Source organism: Anolis carolinensis, chromosome 2 (assembly GCF_035594765.1).
Source record: "Anolis carolinensis isolate JA03-04 chromosome 2, rAnoCar3.1.pri, whole genome shotgun sequence".
Lineage (NCBI taxonomy): Eukaryota > Metazoa > Chordata > Lepidosauria > Squamata > Dactyloidae > Anolis > Anolis carolinensis.
The window spans coordinates 180,058,418-180,082,871 of NC_085842.1; the positions used below are offsets into that span (position 1 = coordinate 180,058,418).

General features: G+C 44.2%; 1 protein-coding gene across 1 annotated transcript; it reads right to left on the reverse strand.

Moving 5' to 3' along the window:
* Positions 1–280: 280 nt before the first annotated feature.
* fam50a (family with sequence similarity 50 member A) lies at positions 281–19,314 on the reverse strand. The gene is made up of 14 exons (XM_003215716.4): positions 19,158–19,314; positions 17,686–17,810; positions 14,975–15,059; positions 14,752–14,851; positions 12,497–12,636; positions 12,253–12,329; positions 11,368–11,434; positions 11,169–11,230; positions 9,171–9,247; positions 8,253–8,307; positions 6,623–6,671; positions 6,077–6,147; positions 5,488–5,598; positions 281–449 (listed from the first exon to the last, which is right to left on the reverse strand). Exons 2-14 carry the CDS (start codon positions 17,794–17,796, stop codon positions 441–443), a joined length of 1,014 nt encoding a protein of 337 aa, XP_003215764.1. The 5' UTR covers positions 17,797–17,810; positions 19,158–19,314; the 3' UTR covers positions 281–440.
* Between the last annotated feature and the right edge of the window lie 5,140 nt (positions 19,315–24,454).

Sequence of the window (24,454 nt, forward strand, 5' to 3'; positions counted from 1 at the left end):
CACATTTTGAGCTCTCAATTTTTAAAACAGAGAGGCAAAGGGAGTGAACTGGATCCAGAAACCATTATCTGAAATCTAGCCTTGTGGAGACAAGTTGTGGTTACTTGATCGTAAGAAGACAATTGGCACACATTCAACACACACACACACACACACAATTTTAGCCTACCTGTCAGATTCTACACCTCAAGTCTGAAAACCAAGCCTTCGAACCATGCTCTGACTCAATGACTGCAGAACTGGAGCAAAAAGTCTAACTCAAAGCAGCACAATGAATCACTTTCCATTTGGGAAAGGCAATGTTTATTTTCACCAAAGGCTGACGCACTCAAGGATGAGGTACAAAGACAAAGTTGGAGAGTCTCGGCTAGACTAAAAAGGAGTTACTCCAGAAGAAGTGGGAAGGCCTCACATGACCACAAGCAACACACGACAGCTGTTCACCGGATCTGTGGGGAGGAGAAAAAGGAAAGGAGTTATTCCTATTCCATTAGCCCCTAATTCCTTGGGCAACCTGGATGAAAGTGGAGTGAGATTCTCCATATTTGCCCCCGCTCATCACACAGTTCAACCAAATGACATTTATTCATAATAGGATGACCACGGAGCCTCAAATGGCTGGAATATTTATTTTAAAAAGTGATGTGAATGACCTTTTGGAACACCATTAATAAACATGGGAGAGGAAATGTAAAGGCCACGAGTATGCCAATTAAGGACCATAATTTTTGAGAGCAAGCAGAAAATGTAACATAGCAAGAAAACAAAATATGTGGCCTAGTTGAATCACAGGCAGATTTCAAGTTTCCAGTTAGATGAAGAAGTATAAGGAAAAGATTAAATTCTGGTCGAGTTTGATACAAAGCCATATGATGTTTTTAAAGGAAAATGTACAAAACCCTTGTTAGCAATCACTTCTTCTCTCCTTTGGATATCTGTAATTTCACACCATCATCACTCCTTGCTGTTATTTCAACCACCTTTCATATTACATCTGTCCTTGCATGCATCATAGGGAGAAGATGCCATCATGAAGGCAGGAATAGTTGCTATCGAGCATTGGGGACCACGTATCATAATGAATTCATCTCTGTGCTGTGAATTGTCTTTAATACAGAAGGTTGACACTAGGCTTCAGCACAGGATTTGGATTTGAAGGGGGGGAGCTATTTAATCAACTGTGATTTAGCTGGGGTTTTTTCCACAAATGGAGTGAGAAAGATAGAGGTACCTGTATCTATTGAAAAGAAGACCAAGAACTAAAACAATTAAGCAGCCTCTCCTGGTTTTATTTCTTCAGCTGACTGCCCTTTGCAAAAAGTTCTAAAACTTGGATGGTTTTACTTTTAGAGAAAGAAGACAAAACCCACTCATTGCCTTTCTAAAACAAATCAACAAACATACATTGTTGTATGGAAATACAGTGGACCCTTCGTATCCACTGGGGTTTTGTTCCATGTATACCAAAATATATGGGTGTTCAAGTCCCATTGTACACAATGACATAGTAAAACCATGTCCCTGGAGCCTCCGATGGCCTAGGGGATAAAAGCCTTGTGACTTGAAGGTTGGGTTGCTGACCTGAAGGCTGCCAGGTTCGAATCCCACCTGGGGAGAGCGCGGATGAGCTCCCTCTATCAGCTCCAGCTCCATGCGGGGACATGAGGGAAGCCTCCCACAAGGATGGTAAAACATCAAAACATCCAGGCGTCCCCCTGGGCAACGTCCTTGCAGACAGCCAATTCTCTCACTCCAGAAACAACTCTGGTTGCTCCTGACACGAAAAAAACCATGTCCCTCATATAAAATAGGAAAATTAATGTTTGTTGTTGCTGTCTCTTTGGGGGCGGGGCGGGAATCTTTTGGAATATTTTCAAGCCTTGGATGGTTGAATCCATGGATATGGAGGAGGAGTGACTGTAATGTCCTGGGAGGTGAGGGTCCTGGTAGTTTTACATCAAGAGGTTGGACCAACTTAACTACAACATCTAGCATTCCGAGATCATTCCCTGGGGCCCCACATAATTGTGTTTCATATGTGGGTTGACCCACAGTCTTTTTTCCACCACCTTTCTTCCTTCTTGCTGCTGGACATTGCGAAATACTGGAAGAGAAGTAAGCCAATTGCTTCCAAGGAGTCGAGCAATCCAGAACACAGTTATTTGGTTACATGTTGGATTCAAACTGCAGGAAATGAAATTCCACCTGAAGATTTGGAAGAAAGAATTTCCTGATAAGAGCTGTTTGACAGACAAATATGTTGCCATGGAGTCTCCTTTTCTGGGGGTTTTAAAACAGAGGCTAGGTGGCTATGTGTTGGGAGTGATTTGATGGTGTGTTTCTGAATGTCAGAAACATGTTGGACAAGATGGCCCTTGGGGTCTCTTCCAACTCTATGATTCTGAGGAAATGAGAACAAGGGACAGTTAGGCTCCTGATCTCCTGAACTGGTTCCTCAGAGGTGGCATAAAGGTTCCACTGAAATTAGATATTAGTTTGTCTTTGCTTCCCATTCCAGACCACCCCTGCTCCATGCAACCATTGTCACAGAGGTCAAGGAAATCAGTGGTAAGGGGCAGAAATTTCAGTGTCGCTATTCTGGAGATGTAGCAGATCCTTACTTTGTAGCACTTTGAAAAACATATGTAAGAATCACCACTTATAAAAAGGCATGTTGATTGCAAAGATGACATACTGCTGAGATCTGTTAGATTTGGCAATTCATTGTATTTTTATCACTCTCCCCCACAAAAACTGTTGTAAGCCAACTCACATCTTGGAAAGGTGAGATAGAAAGTGTTTTAAATAAACAACGCAGAAGGCTGTTAAACCAACCTGCTATTTATAGAAGGGTGGTTCTTTTTACTCTTTTTTTTCTTCTTCCAGGCAATTTCAACAACATCATTCAGAAGCCGTCGCAATAAATTTCCACTGGTTCTGAGGACTAGCTCATGTCACACAACCTAAAGACCTCTCACAATGCTATCCAATTTTGGTTATATATTAGACAGAAACCGTCAATATCCACTTGAAGGGGGGGGGAGGCCCCTCTTTTCTTTGATCCAGAAAGTCAACCCATCTTCCGAATGGCAGCATTCCAAACCATGCTGTAAATGACTGCAGCATAAATTAAGTCTTATTTTTAAATCAATAAGAAATGGACCTTTCTGTCAGAAATATATTATACAATTAGGCTTTAGTGTTATTGCATTACTACATACCGTAATTTAGAAAGTGAACACTCCACTAGAATATGAATGGGGAATCTGTCAGACTCCAAATGTTCCACTGCAGCTCCTATCATCCCTGACCATGACCCATGGTTGATGGCAAGTGAATCCAACATCATTTGGAGGGCCAGACGTTTCCCAATCATGGACCAGGAAATTATCCTACACAAGTCCCATTAATCGTTCCCCGTTCAAGGAGGACCCACCTCCTCCAAAGGAGATTGTGCAAGAGAACTTCCCAGGGTATATCGTCCTTGTTGCTATATTCAACAACAGCAGCAAAAAGCAGTCATTCACAATCACTAGTTTTTGCTTGGATTCTGTAAAATCATCTCCACCTCCCATCTCTTGCTTTGAACAGTTGATTTTTGCAAGAGTTTTTTTTACTGTGGCTGTTTCGGTGTTTTAGATCTCATGGTTGAGTCGGGGAACATCTGACCTTATAGAGCACATGTGTGAGACCCAAGGCCCGCAACCCAAATCTGGCCTGCCATGTCACTTTATGTAGCCCTCCAGATGCTGGACTACAACTCCTGTCATAGAATCATAGAATCATAGAATAGTAGAGTTGGAAGAGACCACATGGGCCATCTAGTCCAACCCCCTGCTAAGAAGCAGGAAATCGCATTCAAAGCACCCCCGACAGATGGCCATCCAGCCTCTGCTTAAAAGCCTCCAAAGAAGGAGCCTCCACCACGGCCCCGGGGAGAGAGTTCCACTGTCGAACAGCCCTCACTGTGAGGAAGTTCTTCCTGATGTTCAAGTGGAATCTCCTTTCCTGTAGTTTGAAGCCATTGTTCCGTGTCCTAGTCTGCAGGGCAGCAGAAAACAAGCTTGCTCCCTCTTCCCTATGACTTCCCTTCACGTATTTGTACATGGCTATCATGTCTCCTCTCAGCCTTCTCTTCTGCAGGCTAAACATGCCCAGCTCTTTAAGCCGCTCCTCATAGGGCTTGTTCTCTGTAATCCTCATCATCAGACATCATGATTAAAGCCGATGGGACTTGTGATACAGTAACATCTAGAAGGTTGCAGTTTATTCTCTTCAGTCAGGAGTGGGGTTTGAATTTAGATACAATGCTAGTGGATATGATGTCTGACTTTAAAATATCCTTTAACCTTTCCCCATCCTCAGAGCCACAAGTGCTGTTGGGTTGAAATTCCCATTATCCACAATCCACACAGCAAATGATCAAAAGTGATGGGAGTTGTTGTTCAAGAGTATCTGGGGATCCAAACTGGGTAAAAACTGAAGAGCTAACCACTATGTAAAAAAATACAGTTGGCCCTCTGTATCTATGAATTCTTTGCCAATAAATTTGACAGTCCTTTGAAGGCAAAAAAAAAAGGCTGATGTGCCCCTCAATGAAAATGAGTTTGATACCCTGCAGTAGAAGTTCAAGATTTCCTCTTCCCTCTCACTTGTAAAAGGGGTATTCTCTGATGATAGACAACAGGAAGAACCTTTGCTGTACTCAATCTGCATTTGCAAGTGCTCCTGAAAGCGGCCACTAAGTCCCATTCCTCATGTGGGCAGAGCAAAGGCTGCCATGCAAGTTGGAAAATCTCCACCACACATTTCAGCTGGGAAATTGATATGGCCTCATTGGTTGACATAATCGGGAGTACAGGCGTTTAGCGGTAAGGAGGGTTACCTCCTTATCCAATTTTTTACACCTCACCTTTTTTAGACTTATTCTTTTTGATGTCTTTCATAATAATAGCTTGGATGTGAGCAGCGTTAGGAAGGCATTGTCTTGAAAGACAACATATGTATCTTTGACCTTCAAGTAAACAACTAACTGAATACGCTAGTCTGGCTATTTAAGGAAATAATAAATTGGGCCCCGAGATCCACTGCAGTTCGATTCCAAGACATCCCACCAACGCCCACTCCTGAATATCAAAATCCATAGATGTTCAGGTCCCATTATACAGAATGATGGTATTTAAAATGGTGGACAACTCAAATGAGTGCCACAGAGGGCCTGAGGATCTATGACATTGTTACAGCAGGGATCAAGGTTTGCTTTTTAAATTTTTTCAAGTATTTGTTATTGTGATTAGTTGACTCTATGGATTAAGAAATCATGGCTACAAGGTGTCATGTGAATATAAACTGGAATTATTAGACCAGCTGATTTTAGATTTGCATAGTTATAGAGATGGCTCAATTGCCTGCCATGCCTTTTCCTGGAATTTCCCATTCGGCTCAAGTCAATTTTCCCCAGCTCAGTCAGCTCCCTCCATCCCCTACCGTATATTTGTCCCACTTCTTCTCTGGATCATAAGGCTCCCACCGGCTTGCAGGGAAAATGTGTTTGTTCTTCTCATACCAGCTGCGAAGTACAACCTTGCCTGCATGGGACTGAAGGATTAGAAAGAAAAATCAGTGTGGCTGTGAAATCAGTGTTTATCCAGCTCAGAAAAAAGTGAACAAGTATGTGCACATGTTCAAGTCGTCTGTGGACTTCAGGTGACTCCATGTATACTCAGAGGTTTGTTTTGCCAGTTCCTTCATCTGAAATGTAGCCTACACCACTTAGTATTTGTTGGCAGCCTTCCATCCAAGTTCTAGCCAGGCTTGACCCTGTTTTGCTTCCAGGATCAGAAGGGATTTGGTGCCTTTAGAGTATCTAGGCAGAAGAACAGGGGTGGTAGCAGGCTTTTTTTTTTTTTACATTGGATTTGCCCATAAAAAGATGAAGGAGAGGGTAAGAACTGACTACCTGAATGTAACAGTGGGAATGACATTGGCACTACTTTCTTTTTTTCATATAGAGTTCATTCAGGAAGTAGGCCGATAGTCTAGGGCATTAAATGAGGTCCAGTCACCTTCCTCTTACCTCATCTTTTTCCACTGTAGCATCACTCAAAAGCCTAACATCATCATGGACGTCAAAATTGAAGAGCGGCCCTGGATTAAAGAGTATGCACACGTATGAGAAAAAGTTCATAGTGAAGTTCAGCTCCCACCCCACAAATTGAACCTTTCTCCCCAACTATACTGCACTGCGATACTCCACAGTGCAATCTACATACCTTCCCCACCCATCCTTGTGTTCACTGACACCACTTGTCTCCAATCTAGTATTCCTGACTGGATTCAGTTACAATTACCACAGTACCCCATCAGCCATAATGGTGGGAAATTGTGGAAATTGTAGTCTAAAGTCCCTAGTGAGCACCAGTTTGGACAAGGCTGCACTAAAGCCTTCAGTTCTTCTCATACAGAGTCCCTGAAAAATTTGCATCTCCCACAGTCGTTTCTTCTCTTTCTATATCCTTTTAGCCTGTTTCCACACTTTGCTGCAGCCCTTTATCATCATGTTCTACCACCTATCATCCTGAACCCTCCAGAAAGGACGGACTCTAAACAGAAAGAAACTTACCGCTTTTCCCCCGAGCCTTAGTAACAATGAAGTCATAGAAGCTGTGATGCTAGAAGGACAGAAAGACATGGGTTTATGGAAGGTATCTCACCCAATTATCCCCCAGCCTAGACTGAGGAATCCAGTCAGTGGATTCACCCCATTTGTAGCAGATGGCAAATGCCATAGCAATGCAAAGAACAATGTTGCTCTTGGGTAGAAAATCCTAACACATTTCACCCTACATTTACTCATAAGGTACTATATAAAACCATGAAAGAATAGAATATAAACATAGAATATCATATTTGTATGTTACTTATAGCCTGCATATACCTACGTAGAATAAAACTGTAGAAATTACATTTTAAGCAGGTTTAGACAGACTGTAGGTAATGTACAAATATAGGAATTTCATACAATGTGCTATTGAATATGTATATGTGATGAAAGCCAGTATTATTGTGGTCTGAACGCTGGACAAAGACTCTGGAGACCAGAGATCAATTCTTTGCTCTACCATAGAAACCCATAGGCAAGTTTGGGTGAATTACCCACTCTCAGCCCTGGGATAGGGTTATCATAAGACACAAATGACTTGACTTGAATGTATATGGCATATAATAACAAACTTATATGGTGAAGTACAGCTCCTACCCCACAAACTTTCCTTTTATGATTTTACAGGGGACCCTGAAAAAAGCCTAAGGAATACGACCAGTATGTTTCGTCTGTCAATGAACAACCATCATTTGAACATATTGATATATTTCTCTTGTTTTTACTATGGATTCTACTGGATGCTGCCCAGGTTTTCCTTCTTTTGCAAATATAAAACGACATCTACTCCAGAAGGGAGGGAAAATCTGGGTTTGGTGCAGTGCATGAAGTGGTTAAGGATACTATCTTTTTTTTTAGAATACACCTATCCTCACCCTACTTTTGTTCAGACAAAGACATTGCCATCTCAACACTTTTCAAGTAAGCAGAAGATAACCTGGCCTAATTGTATCCATTTGGACATGAATTTGGTCAACAAAAGCTTCCCTTGGACTGCTGAGTGGCAGGAGTAGATGTTCAGATGTTTAAAGATCAACATCTTATAGTGGTCCATGGGTGCCTGTAAGACAAAGTGCAGGTAGATCTCCTGGGAGGGGAATAAGTCCCTTGTCTCTTTTGAATGGTGCTCCAGTTATGCCTCTCCACCCTGCCTGATGGCCCAGCATGACAAGAAAAAAGGAGTTTCTTCTTGTTTTGATCCTTCTCATGGGATCACACTGTTTTTATCAGTTTAAATTGTTTTTAAATGTTTTGAATTTTAAACATGGTTGTTAATGGTTACTATACTGGTTTTTGTATCTTGTATGATGTATATATATTGAATGTTTCATCGTGTATACACCGCTTTGAGTCCTACATGGGAGGTAGAGCAGTTTATAAATAAAGTTTTGTTGTTGTGTTGTTCTTGTTGTTGCATGTGTGTAATTTTAAGCTTCCAGTTCCCATCTAACACTCTAGATGGAAAATATGTGTATATTCAGAGGTTTGGCCTTCAGACACTGGCTCTCTGGTCCATTATGGCAGACAACAAAAGAGAAAAGTGCTGGAGAGAAGAATAGTTTAACATGCTGGGTCAGGGTCACCCACTCACATGTGGAATTATGAGATCCTCCTTGATGTACATAAGTTGTTCCACACCAGCAGACCTGTGGAGGGAAACATACATTAGAGACCGAACCCAATTGCTTTGGCTCTCTTTCTCCATCTCCCCGCTACTCCAACGTCTGATCATCAGAAAACCCCAACTGAAACATGAGTCTCAAACTACATGCATTTCTCCTTTAGTTTGCTTTCTATAATCATGTATGTGTGTCAGTCTGGTTAAAAGATTGAATAAATGCTCTAAAACACTAAATTGAAAACATTTTTTCACCCTCTATTACAAAAAGGATATGTGTACATTCTAAGCTTTAAAGCTTCACTCATGCATGCACTTGAAAATACAATATTTGCTATCTCAATGTGTATCTGAAGATGTCTGGGCAAGGTATGTTATGTATAGTATCTTACTAGGTAACAGCCATTGTGCAATGAGTTTATGTATTAATGGACCACTTCCATTTCATAGATGAAGACTTGAAGCTAAGGGACAGTGACTTTGCATAAATCAGGATTTGAACCTGGATCTAACAGAGCCAATTCCAATACTTGTTAGAGCACAATGACTTTATACTTCAGGTGAAGGGAGGTAGAAATTGGGCCTGAAGCCCTGTCTCTACAGCATGATGGACATGCTGGAACTAAGAAAAAAAGCACTAGGAGCATGTTTGTTAGGGAGGAAAAGCAAAGCTACCACCAAAACTTTGCTAGCTAGAGGATTCTGGACAGTGTCTCTATGAAGGCACAAGATCCAAGTGTGTGATTCAAAGAGACCACAAAAATAATACAATTACTTTATATTTTATAGGTTGTATGTGACTTTGGGATAAAGGAGCTAGAAATATAGCCCTGTCAATAGTCACAGCACCCTGAACCATGGGAGAAAATCCTGCTCTGCCGAGATGTTTACCGGAGTTCACTGAAGTCCTTACGCAAGATTTCCAGAGCTTTTTGTAGAAACTGCTGAATGGTGTTCCCCTTCTTCATCTGCACTGCGGAGAAAATAGGAGTCAGTCCAGACTGGGTTGCTCTCCCTGACACAATTTGCAAGTCAAAATATATTCTGGTGACTCCCCAATCCAAGTGGGTATTCATATAAACATACCCTGCTTTCTCTCAGCACTTCAAGGGAGTGAATAAGACAAGACAGTAACGGACAAGACAGATTCTGTAGGTTTGTTCTTAATTTCAATCTATATGTATATAACTTTGAATAGTATAGGGAAGGGTTAAAACCCCTGTGGTGTTTGTTTTGCTGTCTGTGTTCCTGTTCTTGTGATAAGAAAGTCCACGGAAATGATTGTGGATCAGGTGCAATGTTTTTAACAGTTTTAATTGCATTTATGTTTTATTTTAAAAGTTTAAAAGTTTTATTTTAAAGTTTAATGTGCTATGTGTTGTTTGCTTTATGTGCAATGTGGCATTGACTATTTGCCAAACTGGAAGCCTCTCTGAGTGCGGTTGGCAGTGAGATAGAGTGGGATTGAAATACTGCAAATAAATAAATAAACAAACTGTATTTGTTTCTCTTCCTTTTCCATTTTATCCACAAAAACACCCTGAGAATTAGGTTAGACTAAAAGTGCAATCAGGCAAAGCATCCAGTAACATTCCCATGGAAATTTGAACCTGGAATACCCCAGTTCTTCTAGACTAGATGGTGCAAAAATTGCAGCTTCACAGTTTTTATGTCCTTCCACTGACAGCAAAATATTTTTGCCAAAAATTTCCAATTTCAAAATGCCCCATTAATAATATATAGAAGTCCCTTGTGGCATGTGTTGCTGCTCCCAGGAATTTTAGGCCTGGCCACTTCCTGGAAAGAAAAAAAAGTTCTCTCCTGGAGCTAAAATGGCCCACAAAGCCCAAAATGTAGTGACAATATTCCCACATCTTCCAGAGGGCATCAGGAGACATTTGGGCCAGAACATACAGCACCCAAATCCCTGGCAGCTGCCCACCCTGCTGTAGACTGGCACTGAACCAATCTCACTCTGGCATCCTCTAGATGCGGTGGACTATGAGTATCACCAATATAACCATGTTAGTTCGGAATGGTGTGTCCTGTAGCTCCACAGATATGAAGATGACAATGTGGAGAAAGGCTGCTCTTGAATACCATGCCCACAGTTGTTTATCACTGTCTGCCTTTCCCTCCCCTTGAATTGAGAAACCCTGTGGATTTTATACAGATTTACAACTTCAACTATATTTATTAGATAGTGTGATGAATTTTTCAATAATGGGGTTATCAGTAAAGGGCAACCACTTTCTAGGGTCACTATTTTTTCCCTGGTGCATGATAGGAAATGACATAGAAAATATTAAAGCTGTCTTATTTAGGTCCAAGGGTACTGAAACACAGCAAGCATGGAACTGCTCAGCACTTTGGATGAGAGTTCTCCAGAAAATCCACACAAAAAGAGTAGAGAAGAAGAAACAGTCACCTGGTCTTTGCACTTACTTCCTCTGTCTTGGTGGAGAGGGCAAAGAGGAGCCTAGACCACACCTGACAATGGGGCCAGCAGGGGGTTTGGGCAGTGTCATGACATGATTTTTTTAAAAGTTACCCTGAAACAAATGTGTAGAGGAGGCCACATACTGGGGATCTACTGACTGAAAAAGGGGACACACTATGCCTTGTCACACTAGCATTTTAAAGAGTATTCCGGGATTTGCAGTTGAGGGAGGAGCCCCTGAAATTCTCTGCCAGAGAGGTCCTAGGATTCACTAAACTAAAAATCCCAGAATACTGTGGGAGGCAACCACAAGATTGAAAGCGGCTGCACATGTTTTATCTGCTCTTTAAAATACTAGTGTAATAGCTGACTTCTAACATCCTCTAGACCCAGCCACTTGCATCTTTTCTTAAACTGATAGCTCAACATTGGCAGGGAGAAAATCTCACCTTGACAGTTCGGCGGTGCCCAGAGCCATCCCAGTAGCTGAAGGTAATTTCAATTTCTTCACCTAGCCAGAGATGGGAGGAAGGATTAAAAAAAACCTTGAGGAAGGAACCAAGCCTGATGACCTCTGGCAACCCCCTATAAGGACTGCCCTCCTGCCTGAGACTCCCTGCCAAAGCGGCATTGCGTCTCCCCACTCACTCTTAATTTTCTCCTGTTTGCCCTCCCACTCCTGGCGCAGCTCTTCTCGCAGGCGGTTTTCTTCTTCCTGGAAAACAGGAGGAAAGGGGGCAACAACAGCCCATTAGTTCATGCTGCAAGGAGGAGGCATCCAAAGAGTGAAAATAGGGGGCAATGTGCCTTGGAAGAAGGAATTGGGCTGACAGTTGGGTACTTTCATGGGCACCATTTATTTAGCGCATTATGACCCCTGTATATACATTTCCAGACTTTTAATGGATACATGAAACTGCAGTTAATAGCAAACCCTATTGAAATGAAGAATACCATAGAGTCACAAATAAAGAAATAATATTTTGTCAGAAGTGGACAAATGAGGCTGCAGGTAACTGTCCCACAGATATGGGGATCTTAACAACAACAACAACAATCTTTATTTATATCCCGCTTTCCTCCCTCATATGACCCAAAGCAGCTTACAAGATATTAAAATCACATACACAATCAGAATACATCAATAATAAAAATAAGCATCATAAAATAAACAAATTATAAAAACAACTACAATGTACATTCACATTCATGTGGTATCATATTGAGACATATATTGCGCTTTGCTCCACTCCATAGCATATGACATTTCTGTCACTACTTGCTTTATATCATCTATTTCCTTTAATTATTAGTTACATTTATATGCCACCTCTCCCTTGACAAAATTAAGGCTCTTTTCTCTATCACTTTATCCTCACAACGATCAAGTCAAGAGGATCAGGGTAAAACAGAGTGACTGGTCCAAGGTCACTCAAGGAGTTTCAGTCTTAAATGAGACTGGGACCTGTACTTTCCAAGTTCCAAACCAATACACTAAAGTAGTTTTCAAAACAGGCCATGTAAGCACCTTACCTCACGGTCACGATCAGGCAGGAAACTAGTGTCCACGTCTGGGTTCTTCCCCAATTTCTTCTTTTTGGGAGGAAGCTCTAGGGAGAAGGAGGATATGTGAATGAATGGGAGCCTATTCTCGGAACCACTCTGCTTCAACTTACCACACACACTCATCTGTTCTTTGTGGCCCTACTGAACTCTGCCATCATTATTCCAGGCCTACTGAGGTGTTATCCCACCACAAAAATCCTGTTCCTCTCACCTTCCTGCTCCAGCTCGACTTCATCTTCCTCCTCCTCAGCTCCATCCTCTTCCTCTTCTTCATCCAAAGTGAAAGACAAGCTTGAGATCTTACGTTTCTGCTCCTGCTTGCGCTCTCGCTCCCGCATCCGCTCCAGCTTCCTGTGAGGCCCAAAGCACAATCCTCTCTGAGGAATGGGCACAATGTGGGAAGAGGGAAAGGTAGGGAACTGAGAAACATTAAGAGCGGGCATCCTCAAACTCTGGCCTTTCAACTGTTTGGGCCTCCAGCTCTCAGAATTCCTACTAAGCATTGAACAAGCTGGCTAGGGCTTCTGGGAGTTGGAAAGTCAAAACGCTGGACAGACAGAGTTTGAGGATGCCTGAATAAGATAATGCTAGAAGGAAGGAGCCAACATGGTGTATTGGTTTGAGTGTTGGATCACAACTCTGAAGACCAGTGTTCAAGTCCCTGCCATGAAACCCACTGTGTGAACTTGGGCAAGTCACATTCTCTTGACCTCAGGGCAAGGAAAGGCCAAACCCCCTCTGAACAAATCTTGGTGAAAAAGCTCCATGCAAGTTAATTGTGTGCCACATGAAGGAACACACTAATCAGTCTGTATGAAATGTGTACTTCCAACTAACAGCTTATATCAGATAAGGGAAATCTTGGGCTCCAGGGTCAAATCCAACCCTATTGGAGCCTCAATCATCGTTCCTGTTGTGACTGCGCCTTCGGGGATTATGGTTGATGGTGATGGAATTCGAAGAGGAAGAAAAAACCCTCGTGATGAGGGTTCACTGGAGGAGTTGCGCAGGAAGCGACTTAGAGAGCTATATGAGGGATCTTCTGAGGAAGATTCAGATGGGGAGATGGATGCTGAGGAACAGGTGGTGGCTGGGGAAGCGGGCACTGAATGGGCACAGCCACCGGAGATGTCTGGGGATTTGGGGTCTATGGATACTTCTGAACCTGGGGTTTCTGCAGGAGCTGATCCCAATTGGGATGCTTGGAGAAGGGAGGATGGTTCTTTAAGTGTTCATGGGGCTAAGTGTGGGCAGGATGATTGGGACTCCGACGAATTGCTAGGTACTCCAGATCCACGAGCTCTAGCTGTGTGGAGTTCAGACTCTGAGTAGATTTGGGACACCTGGTGTTTGGGTGTGAGTGTTTGGTCACCCAGGAGGAAGGGGAATAAAATGGGAATGTTTGGCCACTGCACTTTGCGTGTGGCAAGGTGTTGCTGAGGTGCCATTGGGATCTCTGTGTTTCCATGAAGACTGGACTTGGACTATGATTTGAATCTGCTGATATCACCTAGCTTGGCCCTCGCTGTGTCTTATCGTGGACCTGTTTTGGATGACTGCACCCTCTTCGGAATTTGGATTGAATTTGACCTGGCTTCTGTCTACACCCTCTGACTGACGGCTACTCCCGGCTTCTGACTATTGGTTTGTCTTTCGGAATTTCTGCTGCCTCCTGACCTGACCTTGGATTCCTCTGACGACGGCTATTCATCATCCCTTTGAGGCTTTCGGCTTATCTGCACTGTGGAAGCAGCTTTGTTGCTTTTCTAGTTTGTTTATTTTCCAGCAATTAACTCTATTTGTTTTCCAAAGCTGAACTGAAGCGTTATTTAGTTTTTTATTGAATGCCAGCATGGGAAATTAGCGTGGCCCGTTTTTGAGTTATTATTGTCCAATCTACTTTCGAAACACTGAAAAGTGAAGTGTTTCAAGGATATTTCCTGTGTTTATGTTATTTTCTGGCTTATCTTCGGAATAAACTCTGTTTTGTATGTTAACTGGCGTCTGACTCTTGACAGTTCCTTTTACCCACAACACCATCACAGAGCGATTTTCCAGCTTTTGTATTTTTACTCATTTTAAACGACTGAAATATCTCTCTTAAAGCTTTCACAAAGATTTAAGAGAAAATACGATACAATTCTTGGATCCCTCCCTCTTCCATTTGGTCTTCCCCCAAGAAGCTCATCAGTCTTACATTCTTATTGCTATCTTACATTCATAGCCAGTTAAATAATCCAGTTCTTATCTATCACTCTATCTTCAATAAATACAGAATAAATTCCTTATTTTAGGGCTCTTCTACACTGCCAAGGCAGATAATCCACATTATCTGCTTTGAACTGGATTAACTGAGTCTACACTACCACATAATCCAGTTCAAATCAGATAATCTGGATTTTATACAGCTGTGTAGAAGGGGTCTTAGACTACCTAGAATGCATACAAGTCCATCCCACAACTCACAGCTGCAGCTCTTTGGACTGCTCTTTCTTTGCCAACTGCTTCTCCCGTTCCTTTACAAGAGCTTCTTGCTTGGCCTTCATGTCATTCAGGGTCACCAGGCCTATGGACAGGTAAGGCAACAGATTTCTTAGGTTTGAGCATTCAGCAAGTGCAATCCATTCAGCCAAGATGGGGTTAGGAAGGATCTTGGGTTCATGTTTGAATAGTACACAGACACACTTACCGACTGTGCTGGACTTCAACTCTGCTTCCACTGCATCATAATGGGCAGAGAATTTCTTGTCGATATTTGACTTCATGATGTTTTCCTGCCATGGGGAAAGTACAGTTCACATTTGCTACAAAAATAGAGAAGTTCCGTGACCTCCCAATTCCTAAACCAACCTTCTTGAACCAAACTCAAAGCCTAGAAAAGTTCCTGTTATGCACCACAACTTCCAGAATCTCACAGCCTAATGGTCATGCTCAGTAGAGGATTCTGGAGATATACTCCCCCTCAAAAGTAAATAACTTCAAGCTCTGGCTAAATCTGCAGAAATCTACTATTTTCCCAAGGAGAGGGGGAGAAAAAGCCAACGTGATGGTGAGAAAGGTGGCAGCTATTTAACAAACCTGGCCTGACATTAGTAAGCTAAATCCGACTGTTTAACTATAACTAAACTAATGGAATCAATGGAAATTATACACATATAGGAATAATAACACTTGATAACTGAATCAGTACTAATTGCCACTGCATCAAGTGCTGTCCTCTATTTCAGTGACAAAATTAATCACTCATACTCTATGGAAAAGATTCAACAGTGTTATCCTAATGGAACGGCTTCTATCAGTGGTACTTGGAAGGGGGTTCACTCCTCTTTCTAACTCCTCACAATCACTTTTGTGACTTCAAAGCTCACTCCAAAAGATTAAAAGACTTGGATAATTTTTTTGGGTAGCCCAGCGAGCTGCAGGGGCATGTAAAAAGGGAGGGGAAAAATTATACTATCTGCTAGAAAGGGTGGGCACAGTGCGATCCCCAGGCTGCACGCAAGCCTCAAGTTATTTTTGTGACTTCCAAGTTTTTTAATTTCCCTAATGCATTCTATGGAGCACAGGGAGACTTCTGTTATTTAGGAGAAAGCCTATTCGGAAAGACTGGAAAATGCCCCCAGGAGGTATTTCAAGGGACTTGGGGACAGTTTTTCATTTTTCCTGGCAGTGCTACCTTTCACCAAACTACATCCGACTTTACAGCCAATCCTAACCTAAAGGCCTTGGACAAATTACATTCCTACCATCTAAACATTTTCATTTTTTAAAGAGAAAAGATATATTCCCTTATTAAGAAAAGAATAAATTCATCTCCACGAATTCACACATGTTGCCAGATGGAATTCTACTTCTTTGATTACAAGTCACATTCCATGAGAAAGGTACATTGGCCAAAGTGAGAAGCCATTGTAACAAACTGGAGAAAACACCATTGGGAATAGCTAGGGATTGTTTCACTAAGGTCTATAATGTAGGAGGAGAAAAACCAAGCAGGAAATTCTGTAGACATGTTTGGAAGACAAAGTACTTACAGAACAGGGCCCAAAACAAGGCAATGGGGCAGTATCTATCTGAGAGACTTTCAACGCAATGATATATACAGGATTTTAAAATACCAATATGGAATAGAAGGAAAGAAGCAAGATGAGCAAACAATTATGAGAAGCAGACCCCTTTGGGAAAGATCTAAACACTGGAACATTATGAATATTCAGGGTTGTAAAGCTAGTTATAAAAGAGCAGGGAAAGAAAGATAGATTCATGCAAAAGTAGCAAATGGTCACCCAGGTCCAGAATGAATGGCAATACCTGTGAATGGATCTGGGTCAAAACAAGGAAAGAGAAATCAATGTGAATGTCAGCTACAAATCCACAAATCTATCAGAACAGTTGGAGGAAGCATTCTTTAGCAATTTATCTTGTTCCCTGATGCTAAACACCTTGTGTGGGGTTTAAATGTTACTTATGTCATAAAACTGTTTTTATGTTTTGTGTGTTGGGTCAGGTCAGGATGTGATAATCATGAGACAAGTATTATTGGCTACTATTACCAGAACATGGGTGCATTGGGTTTATTGCTTAACTCACTCATGACACCAGCTTAGGTGTGGGATAAGGTGACAAGTGTGGGTGTAAACTGGGGAATCCCTGCATTAAAAACAGAATGTAATCTCTGTATATAAAAGTCAAAATAGGTATGTTTATCTGTCTGTTTGTACCAAAAAGCTGTTGGCTAGGTGAAGGATTGGCTGTTATTGGGTGAAGTGGCGCTCTGTAATTCACTTGGAAAGAAAGGTGACATCTGTATGAGAGGAATGAAGGAAAGAGCCACAAAGACATTGTGAGGTAGGTCCTCTCAAAGTTGGGGAAAGGAGAAAGGAGAGTGGAAGAAAAAAAGAGAATAAGAAGGGAAAGGAGAAGGAAAACAAGGGGGAGGAGGAAGAAGGAAGGAAGGGAAAAGGGGAACAGGAATGAGGGAAGGAAGAAAAGAGAAGGAAGGAAGGGATGAAATCTGGGGAGCAGCAGCCCCTCCAACACCAGGTATGTATGCTAGTCTGTCAGTAAGGGAAATACATTCTGTTATGTACACACAAGAAGTGTGCACATACACAGGCTGTTACTATTCTTTGTATCGAAGAGCCTCCTTCCCTTATGTCAGTGGTTCTCAACCTGTGGGTCCCCAGGTGTTTTGGCACAACTCCCAGAAATCCCAGCCAGTTTACCAGCTGTTTGGATTTCTGGAAGTTGAAGGCCAAAACATCTGAGGAACCACAGGTTGAGAACCACTGCCTTAGGTGAACAATTCTGGATCTTAGCCTCATAACATTACGTCCCAAAGCAGTCCAGCAATCCAATAAGACCTCATCTCTGACTCCCTCCTCTCCAACTTCCAGTCACCTCAGCAATGCGTTGCCTCATCTGCTCCATATGCTCACGCTGCCGCTCTCTCTTCTTCATCAGCTGAAGCGCCCGGCCAGCCTCGCTGGCAGCTCCTTTGTACTGCGCCATGGTTGTCAATGGACCTGGGAGACACAAAGTACATATAATGTCACAGTATATTGTCTGTTCTGACAAGCAATGCCTATCCATAAAGCCACTACATGGAGGCACTTTTGGACCAACTCCCAGGTGCCCCATTAAGCACGGACAATGGACTTGCAGTCCAAAACATTTGGGGGTCTCTCTTTTTTGGCTGGAGATTGAAATTGGGACTTTCTTCATACAACCCATGACTTTTCCCTTTGCTCGTAACTCAGTTCCTAAAAAGAAATCCTTGACAGGTTGTGTCTGTTATCTGAAATGCTTAGTATCAAAAGTATTTTCGATTTCTCTTGGTTCTATTTCTCTTGGTGGACGAATCTAAATACATATGCATTTTAAAATTTTATAATTCATGTTTTAATAGAGTTTAATAGAATTTTAATTGATGTGGTATTGTTGTAATGTTTATTGATTTTGTTATTGTTTTATTGAATGTGTTCTGGGAAATGTAAATTGCCGACTGTTGTAAGCTACCCTGAGTCCCTACGGGTGAGAAGGGCGGGGTAAAAGTGATGTAAATAAATAAATACATTTTCAGATTCTGGAACATCTGTATTTGCATATATTAAATAATGCCAAATCTTGGAGATGGAATGGAACCAAGTCTAAACATGGACTTCATTTTTGTGTTGTTGAAGGCTTTCATGGATGGAATCGCTGAGTTACTGTGAGTTTTCTGGGTGGTATGGCCATGTTTCAGAAGCATTCTCTCCTGATGTTTCACCCACATCAGGGACTCACAATGGGCAGCTCAGGCTGATCTTTGCCTGGATTTCTGCCAACAGGCTTCTCCCTAGTCTCACTGCCAGGGGTTGCCTCCTAAAATGGGGCCAACACTCCCCAAAGAGAAGACATATTTTGGACTCCCACCAGCTGTTAGGAATTGTGGGAATTGTAGTCCAAAACACCTGGAGGGCAGGAGTTTGCCCATGCCTGATGTACAGTGGGAAATGAAGGCAGTTTGACACCGCTCTAACTACCATGGCGCAATGCTGTGGAATAATGGGAATTGTAGCTTTACAAGGTCTTTACCCTTCTCTGCCAAAAAGTCCAGGTGCCTCACCTAACCCTAAGTCCCAGCGGTGTCAAACCGCATTAATTCTACAGTGTAGATCAGACATGGGCCAACTTGGGCCCTCCAGCTTAAGTGGCTGAGGGGGAAAACGAGAGGGCCTGAGGCTGTTAGGAATGCTGGGAGTTAAAGTCCAAAACACCTGGAGGGCCCAAACCTGGCCCATACCTGGTGTAGATGAACCTGAAGGACAGAGAGGATATGCGGATGGAAGTGGGAAGCCTGGGGGCGAGGAAACCGTTGAAATTGAACAGACCTGGTCGAGCCTACGAGAGACTGGATGCTCTTCCTCTCTTCCCGATGGGCGAAAAGCCTGTTTTCCAGTCGTGGTTCTTACCAGCGGACTTCAACTACGTCATTGAGACGCGACCGGAAACAATCCCGAACCCTGCGCTCTTCCTGTTTTTCTTGGAGTTGGGCTACGCGCAAAGAGGTCGAATGAGTTGGTGCGCAACACTAAATTCCGGCGCAAAACCGAAGGCTGCGATTGGCTTCCTTTCACGCTTACTCTCTCTCTCTCTCTGCGATGAAGCCTCGCTCCATATTTGCTCTCTGGAACGTTTAACCGAGTGGGAGAATGGCTTCGATGGGAGTCCGGAAGTGTAGAGAACAAACGTCAAGGGTCTCTATGGATGCAACTCCACTGCAGGGTTGTGGCACTTTTTCTGCCATGGCTCAGTGCTATAGATTCTGGGTTATGTCGTTTTGTGAGATATTTAGCCTTCTCCTACAGGAAGTTTTGGCACCACAAGAAACTATTCATCCCATGTATCCTTAGAATAGAGCTATGGCAGATAAAGTCGTGTCAAACTGCTATAATTCTGCAATGTGGCTGTACATGTGCCTGTAGATGTTTATTATCCTGTTTTGTTCTTGTTGTTGTTCCTGATCATTGTAATGATACATGTTCCCTGTATGTCTATATTATAGATATAAAAATATGTATTAAATAACACATTCTCACAATGCAATTACATCAAGCCTATCAGACTAAATATGGAATAATAATAATAGTAACTTTATTTTTGTATCCTGCCTCCATCTCCATGAAGGGACTTAGGGCGACTCATATATGGCACAAGGTGCCGAAAACAACACATAAAATAAACACACAGTACAATACAAAATAAAACCACTAGTATATAAAACAACAATTTGAACTCAGAACAGCACCAATAACCTAAAGTGTCAACTGTCGTAAAAACATGGCCAACTGTAAACAAGAAGAAAAAGGGATAGTGCAAGTTGTAGCTAAGGAACAACGGCATGGGAAGAAAATGCTGATCTCTATCATGATTACAGACCATTGGGCTAGACATTCTCAAAGGTTTGTCTAAACATCCAAGTCTTCGATAGAAGGAATAGGAATAGATAGAAACATCGGCTGGAAAACATGCTCAAAAAGTTGGCATCAGTGGCTGTGTTTTCTACCTTTGAATATATTTTATGGATTTTATCTGAATTTTTGTTACTGTAATATGTTTTTATTTTCAGTTCACATATTCACAAAAAATAAAACAGTTAAATGAATATCTCTATACATGTATATATGCATGAACCAATACATTTATTTACAATATTTTTACCCCACCCTTCTCCGCAGTAGACCCAAGGCGGCTTACAGCAAATAAAACAATGCAATACAAAAGTTTAAAACATATTTAAAATCACATATACTATTGTTGTCAAAGGGGACAACATATATATAGGGAGAGGCAGTGTTCTGGGTAGCCTGGACCAGAGCCATACAGCGCTTTATAGGTAAGAACCTGCACCTTGAATTGGGCTCAGAAAGATATAGGAAGGCAGTGGAGCTGTCTCAGTAATGGGGTGGTATTGATGACCGAGACCCCCACCTTTAAATTCATCTGACTGCGGAGGGTTCCACAGATCCGGATCGCCTGCAAAGTGGGAGAACGTTCAGACCGCAACAAATTATTATTATTAAATTCTTTTCATTGCTTTCCCCAGCCCTAACATTGTAACTAATCCTTAAATAAAAAGTATCCTTTCCTTTTAACTTGAAATCCTCTCCAGTGGTGTTTTTTTGTATCCTTTTTGACTCCCTTGCATGAAATCCCTCCCCTCCTTCCTCCATTAACCTCGCCACGTTCTCCTTGCCATTGAAACGGAACAAATTGGACCCTAACTTCATCAGAAACACTCCAAGCATGCCTATCTCTTATATTTAACACTCTTTGAGGTCCCTGGTTCAAATAACCAACAGCGCCCGACAGGGCCGGCCGGAGATATTTTTTGAGGTGAATCGGGGGTGCTGAAAAGCGCCCCCGCCACCGGCGCCCTGGCCCCGCCCAGCGTGCCCTGGCCCCGCCTCCCACGCTGCGTGGGAGGCGGGGCCAGGGCGAATAGTGAGGGGGACGGGGCCAGAGTTGGCCCCGCCCCCCCGCCCAGCGTGCCCTGGCCCCGCCTCCCACGCAACGTGGGAGGCGGGGCCAGGGCACGCTGGGCGGGGGGGCGGGGCCAGAGCTGGCCCCGCCTCCCACGCTACCCCCGCTCGCCCGTCTGGCCATTTCAAGCAGGCCAGAGTTAAGCGGAGGTTCCTCCAGGCCGCGATTGCGGCCTGGAGGAACCTCCGCTTAACTCTGGCCTGCTAGAAATGGCCAGACGGGCGAGCGGGGGTAGCGTGGGAGGCGGGGCCAGCTCTGACGCCGCTCCCCCCCCCCGCCCAGCGTGCCTTGGCCCTGCCTCCCACGCAACGTGGGAGGCGGGTCCAGGGCACGCTGGGCGGGGGGGCGGGGCCAGAGCTGGCCCCGCCTCCCACGCTACCCCCGCTCGCCCGTCTGGCCATTTCTAGCAGGCCAGAGTTAAGCGGAGGTTCCTCCAGGCCGCGATTGCGGCCTGGAGGAACCTCCGCTTGACTCTGGCCTGCTAGAAATGGCCAGACGGGCGAGCGGGGGTATCGTGGGAGGCGGGGCCAGCTCTGACGCCGCTCCCCCCCCCCGCCCAGCGTGCCCTGGACCCGCCTCCCACGCAGCGTGGGAGGCGGGGCCAAGGCACGCTGGGCGGGGGGGGGAGCGGCGTCAGAGCTGGCCCCGCCTCCCACGATACCCCCGCTCGCCCGTCTGGCCTTTCCTAGCAGGCCAGAAAGCAGCGGAGGTCCCTCCAGGCCGCCTCCGCTGCTTTCTGGCCTGCTAGGAAAGGCCAGACGGGCGAGCGGGAGTAGCGGAGGCGGAGCCAGCTCTGGCGCCGCCCCCCCGCCCAGCGTGCCCTGGCCCCGCCTCCCACGCAGCGTGGGAGGCGGGGCCAGGGCACGCTGGGCGGGGGGGGAGCGGCGTCAGAGCTGGCTCCGCCTCCGCTACTCCCGCTCGCCCGTCTGGCCTTTCCTAGCAGGCCAGACTGCAGCGGAGGTCCCTGTAGGCCGCGATTGCGGCCTGCAGGGACCTCCGCTGCAGTCTGGCCTGCTAGGAAAGGCCAGACGGGCCAGGGCGCACTGGGCGGGAGGCGGGGCACCGTCAGGGCGGTGCCCCGCCTCCCGCCCAGCCTGACGGCGCCCCCCCGGGCCTGCGCCCGAGGCGGCGGCGTCAGGTGCCTCCATAGTGGGGCCGGCCCTGGCGCCCGAATGGTTCCAGTTTGAAGCCCCAAACCAGCTGACTGTCAAAAAGCCGGTTCGTTTGCCTCTTTCTCCGCAACAGCCGCTTCTCCTCTCTCACGGCCGGCAGGCTGTTTTCTGGGAACCTGGGCTTCTCCCCAAGGCTGCTGCTGGTGGACTGCCACCCTCCAGGAGAGAGAGGGAAATATAGTTTCCTCAAGGACCAGCCGCGATCCTCCTCCGTTCATCCATTCATCATCATTTTTATGAATGACCGGACTTCTCATTCATATGTTACCAAGCTACCAAGGACTGGAATCAACAGGAATCCCTTCACTTTGTTATTTTCATGAACCTCCTATTGCCTGAACTGCTTATGAACTTTCCATGAATTGTATGCTTATATGTTTATGAAATATTGGAATCCATTCTTTATTTACTGTCTAGCCAAATGTCACTTGGTCTATAGATTCCCAAATTCATATATTTCCCTTTTTTATATATTATATTACAAAAAAGGAAACCGGGTTTACTCTCTGCTTTAAAGCCGGAGGGAATCTGAATTTCCTCCCGGTCCCTAGGAAACCCGCGATATGGCCAGATTGTTTACCCACATCCCCCCCAGCCTATATTTCCACTCAGAACTCGCTCAATTTCACACCAAAAAATATCCTTTTTCATATTTATGCCTATAATTGTCTAGTCTTAAAAACACAACCGGCAGAAACCACCTTGGACCACTTTTTCTCGGCTCAACAGCTGACTGTCAAATCGCTCTCTTTGCGTAAATAGCCTCCCCGATCAGCGCTATTAACGCAGGGAGGGAAAATGAGCTATAAGTGTTAATATTTAATACTTCTTCTGGTAGTTTTGGGGTAAAATGGATATAATATGATTCTTTATATCCCCTAGTATGATTTAAACAATGAAGGCACAATCTGAACTCTAGCTGAACCCGGAAATTCCTCCCTCCCTCTTCTTGAACCTTGAGCTCCACACACAAAGAAGGGTAAAACTGTCACCATAAAACGTTATCTATTTGCATCTTCATGACCCATAGCTAGAGATTGTCACCCTAGATCGGAGCAGCCCCACGGGTGATTGTATCTCATATGGTAATGTTGACCACAATCCCATCCTGGACCCCTGGGGAGCCAAAGGAAGACTCCCCACTGGTCCGGTTTCTGTAATCTCATAATGTCAATATAAACTGACAATCTCCGCCATACCTCACGGTATTCATGAACTGTGTACGTGCGTAAAGGACCCCGGACATCCCAAATGACCCTACTCAAAAACAGCAATAATCTTAAGATTATCCTGGAAGGCGCTAGCCTCGGGTGATCGCTTTGCATAAGATAACTCCAATGATTCATTCCCCAGAACCCATTGTCTAGCTGACTCCCGCCTCCCCCAATCTGATTGGCCCTGGCAGAGGCGAAGGTTGCTCCTCATTGGCTCGACCACAGAGCGGGAAGCCCAACTCCCGCCTAGTGCGGCGTCCTTGCCCAATCAGCAGCCAGATGAGCGGAGGGACTGGGCGGGAAGTTCAAACAGACTTCAAACTTGAAAATGTATAAAATGGCTTTATTTCTCAATGTAAAATTACATCTCGCATGTCGATCTATCGCGGCGGATGTCCTTTTCAATTGAATTGTTTTAATAAACACTTTGACAGTTTTTTCCTTCAACTTGGCAGAGTCTTTTCCTTTCGGTCTCAGGTAAATTTATATTCCGGGTTATTTTCTGCCTCCCTAACGGCTTGCCAAGACTCATTCCCTCATAGATCTCCCTCATAGGGCAGATCTGGGCTAATTGCAGTCTCGATAACAGTATGATCCTTGAGAACAGGTGCCGGTGAAAGGTTACCTGAGTCTTGATCGGTGGCGTCATATCTCCGATAGTTTATGTAAAACATGATATATTACACATACAAAGGGGTCCATTGATATTGGGGCACCCAGTCGTGGGAGCTGGGGTACCCACAGGGGTGGGGGTTGACT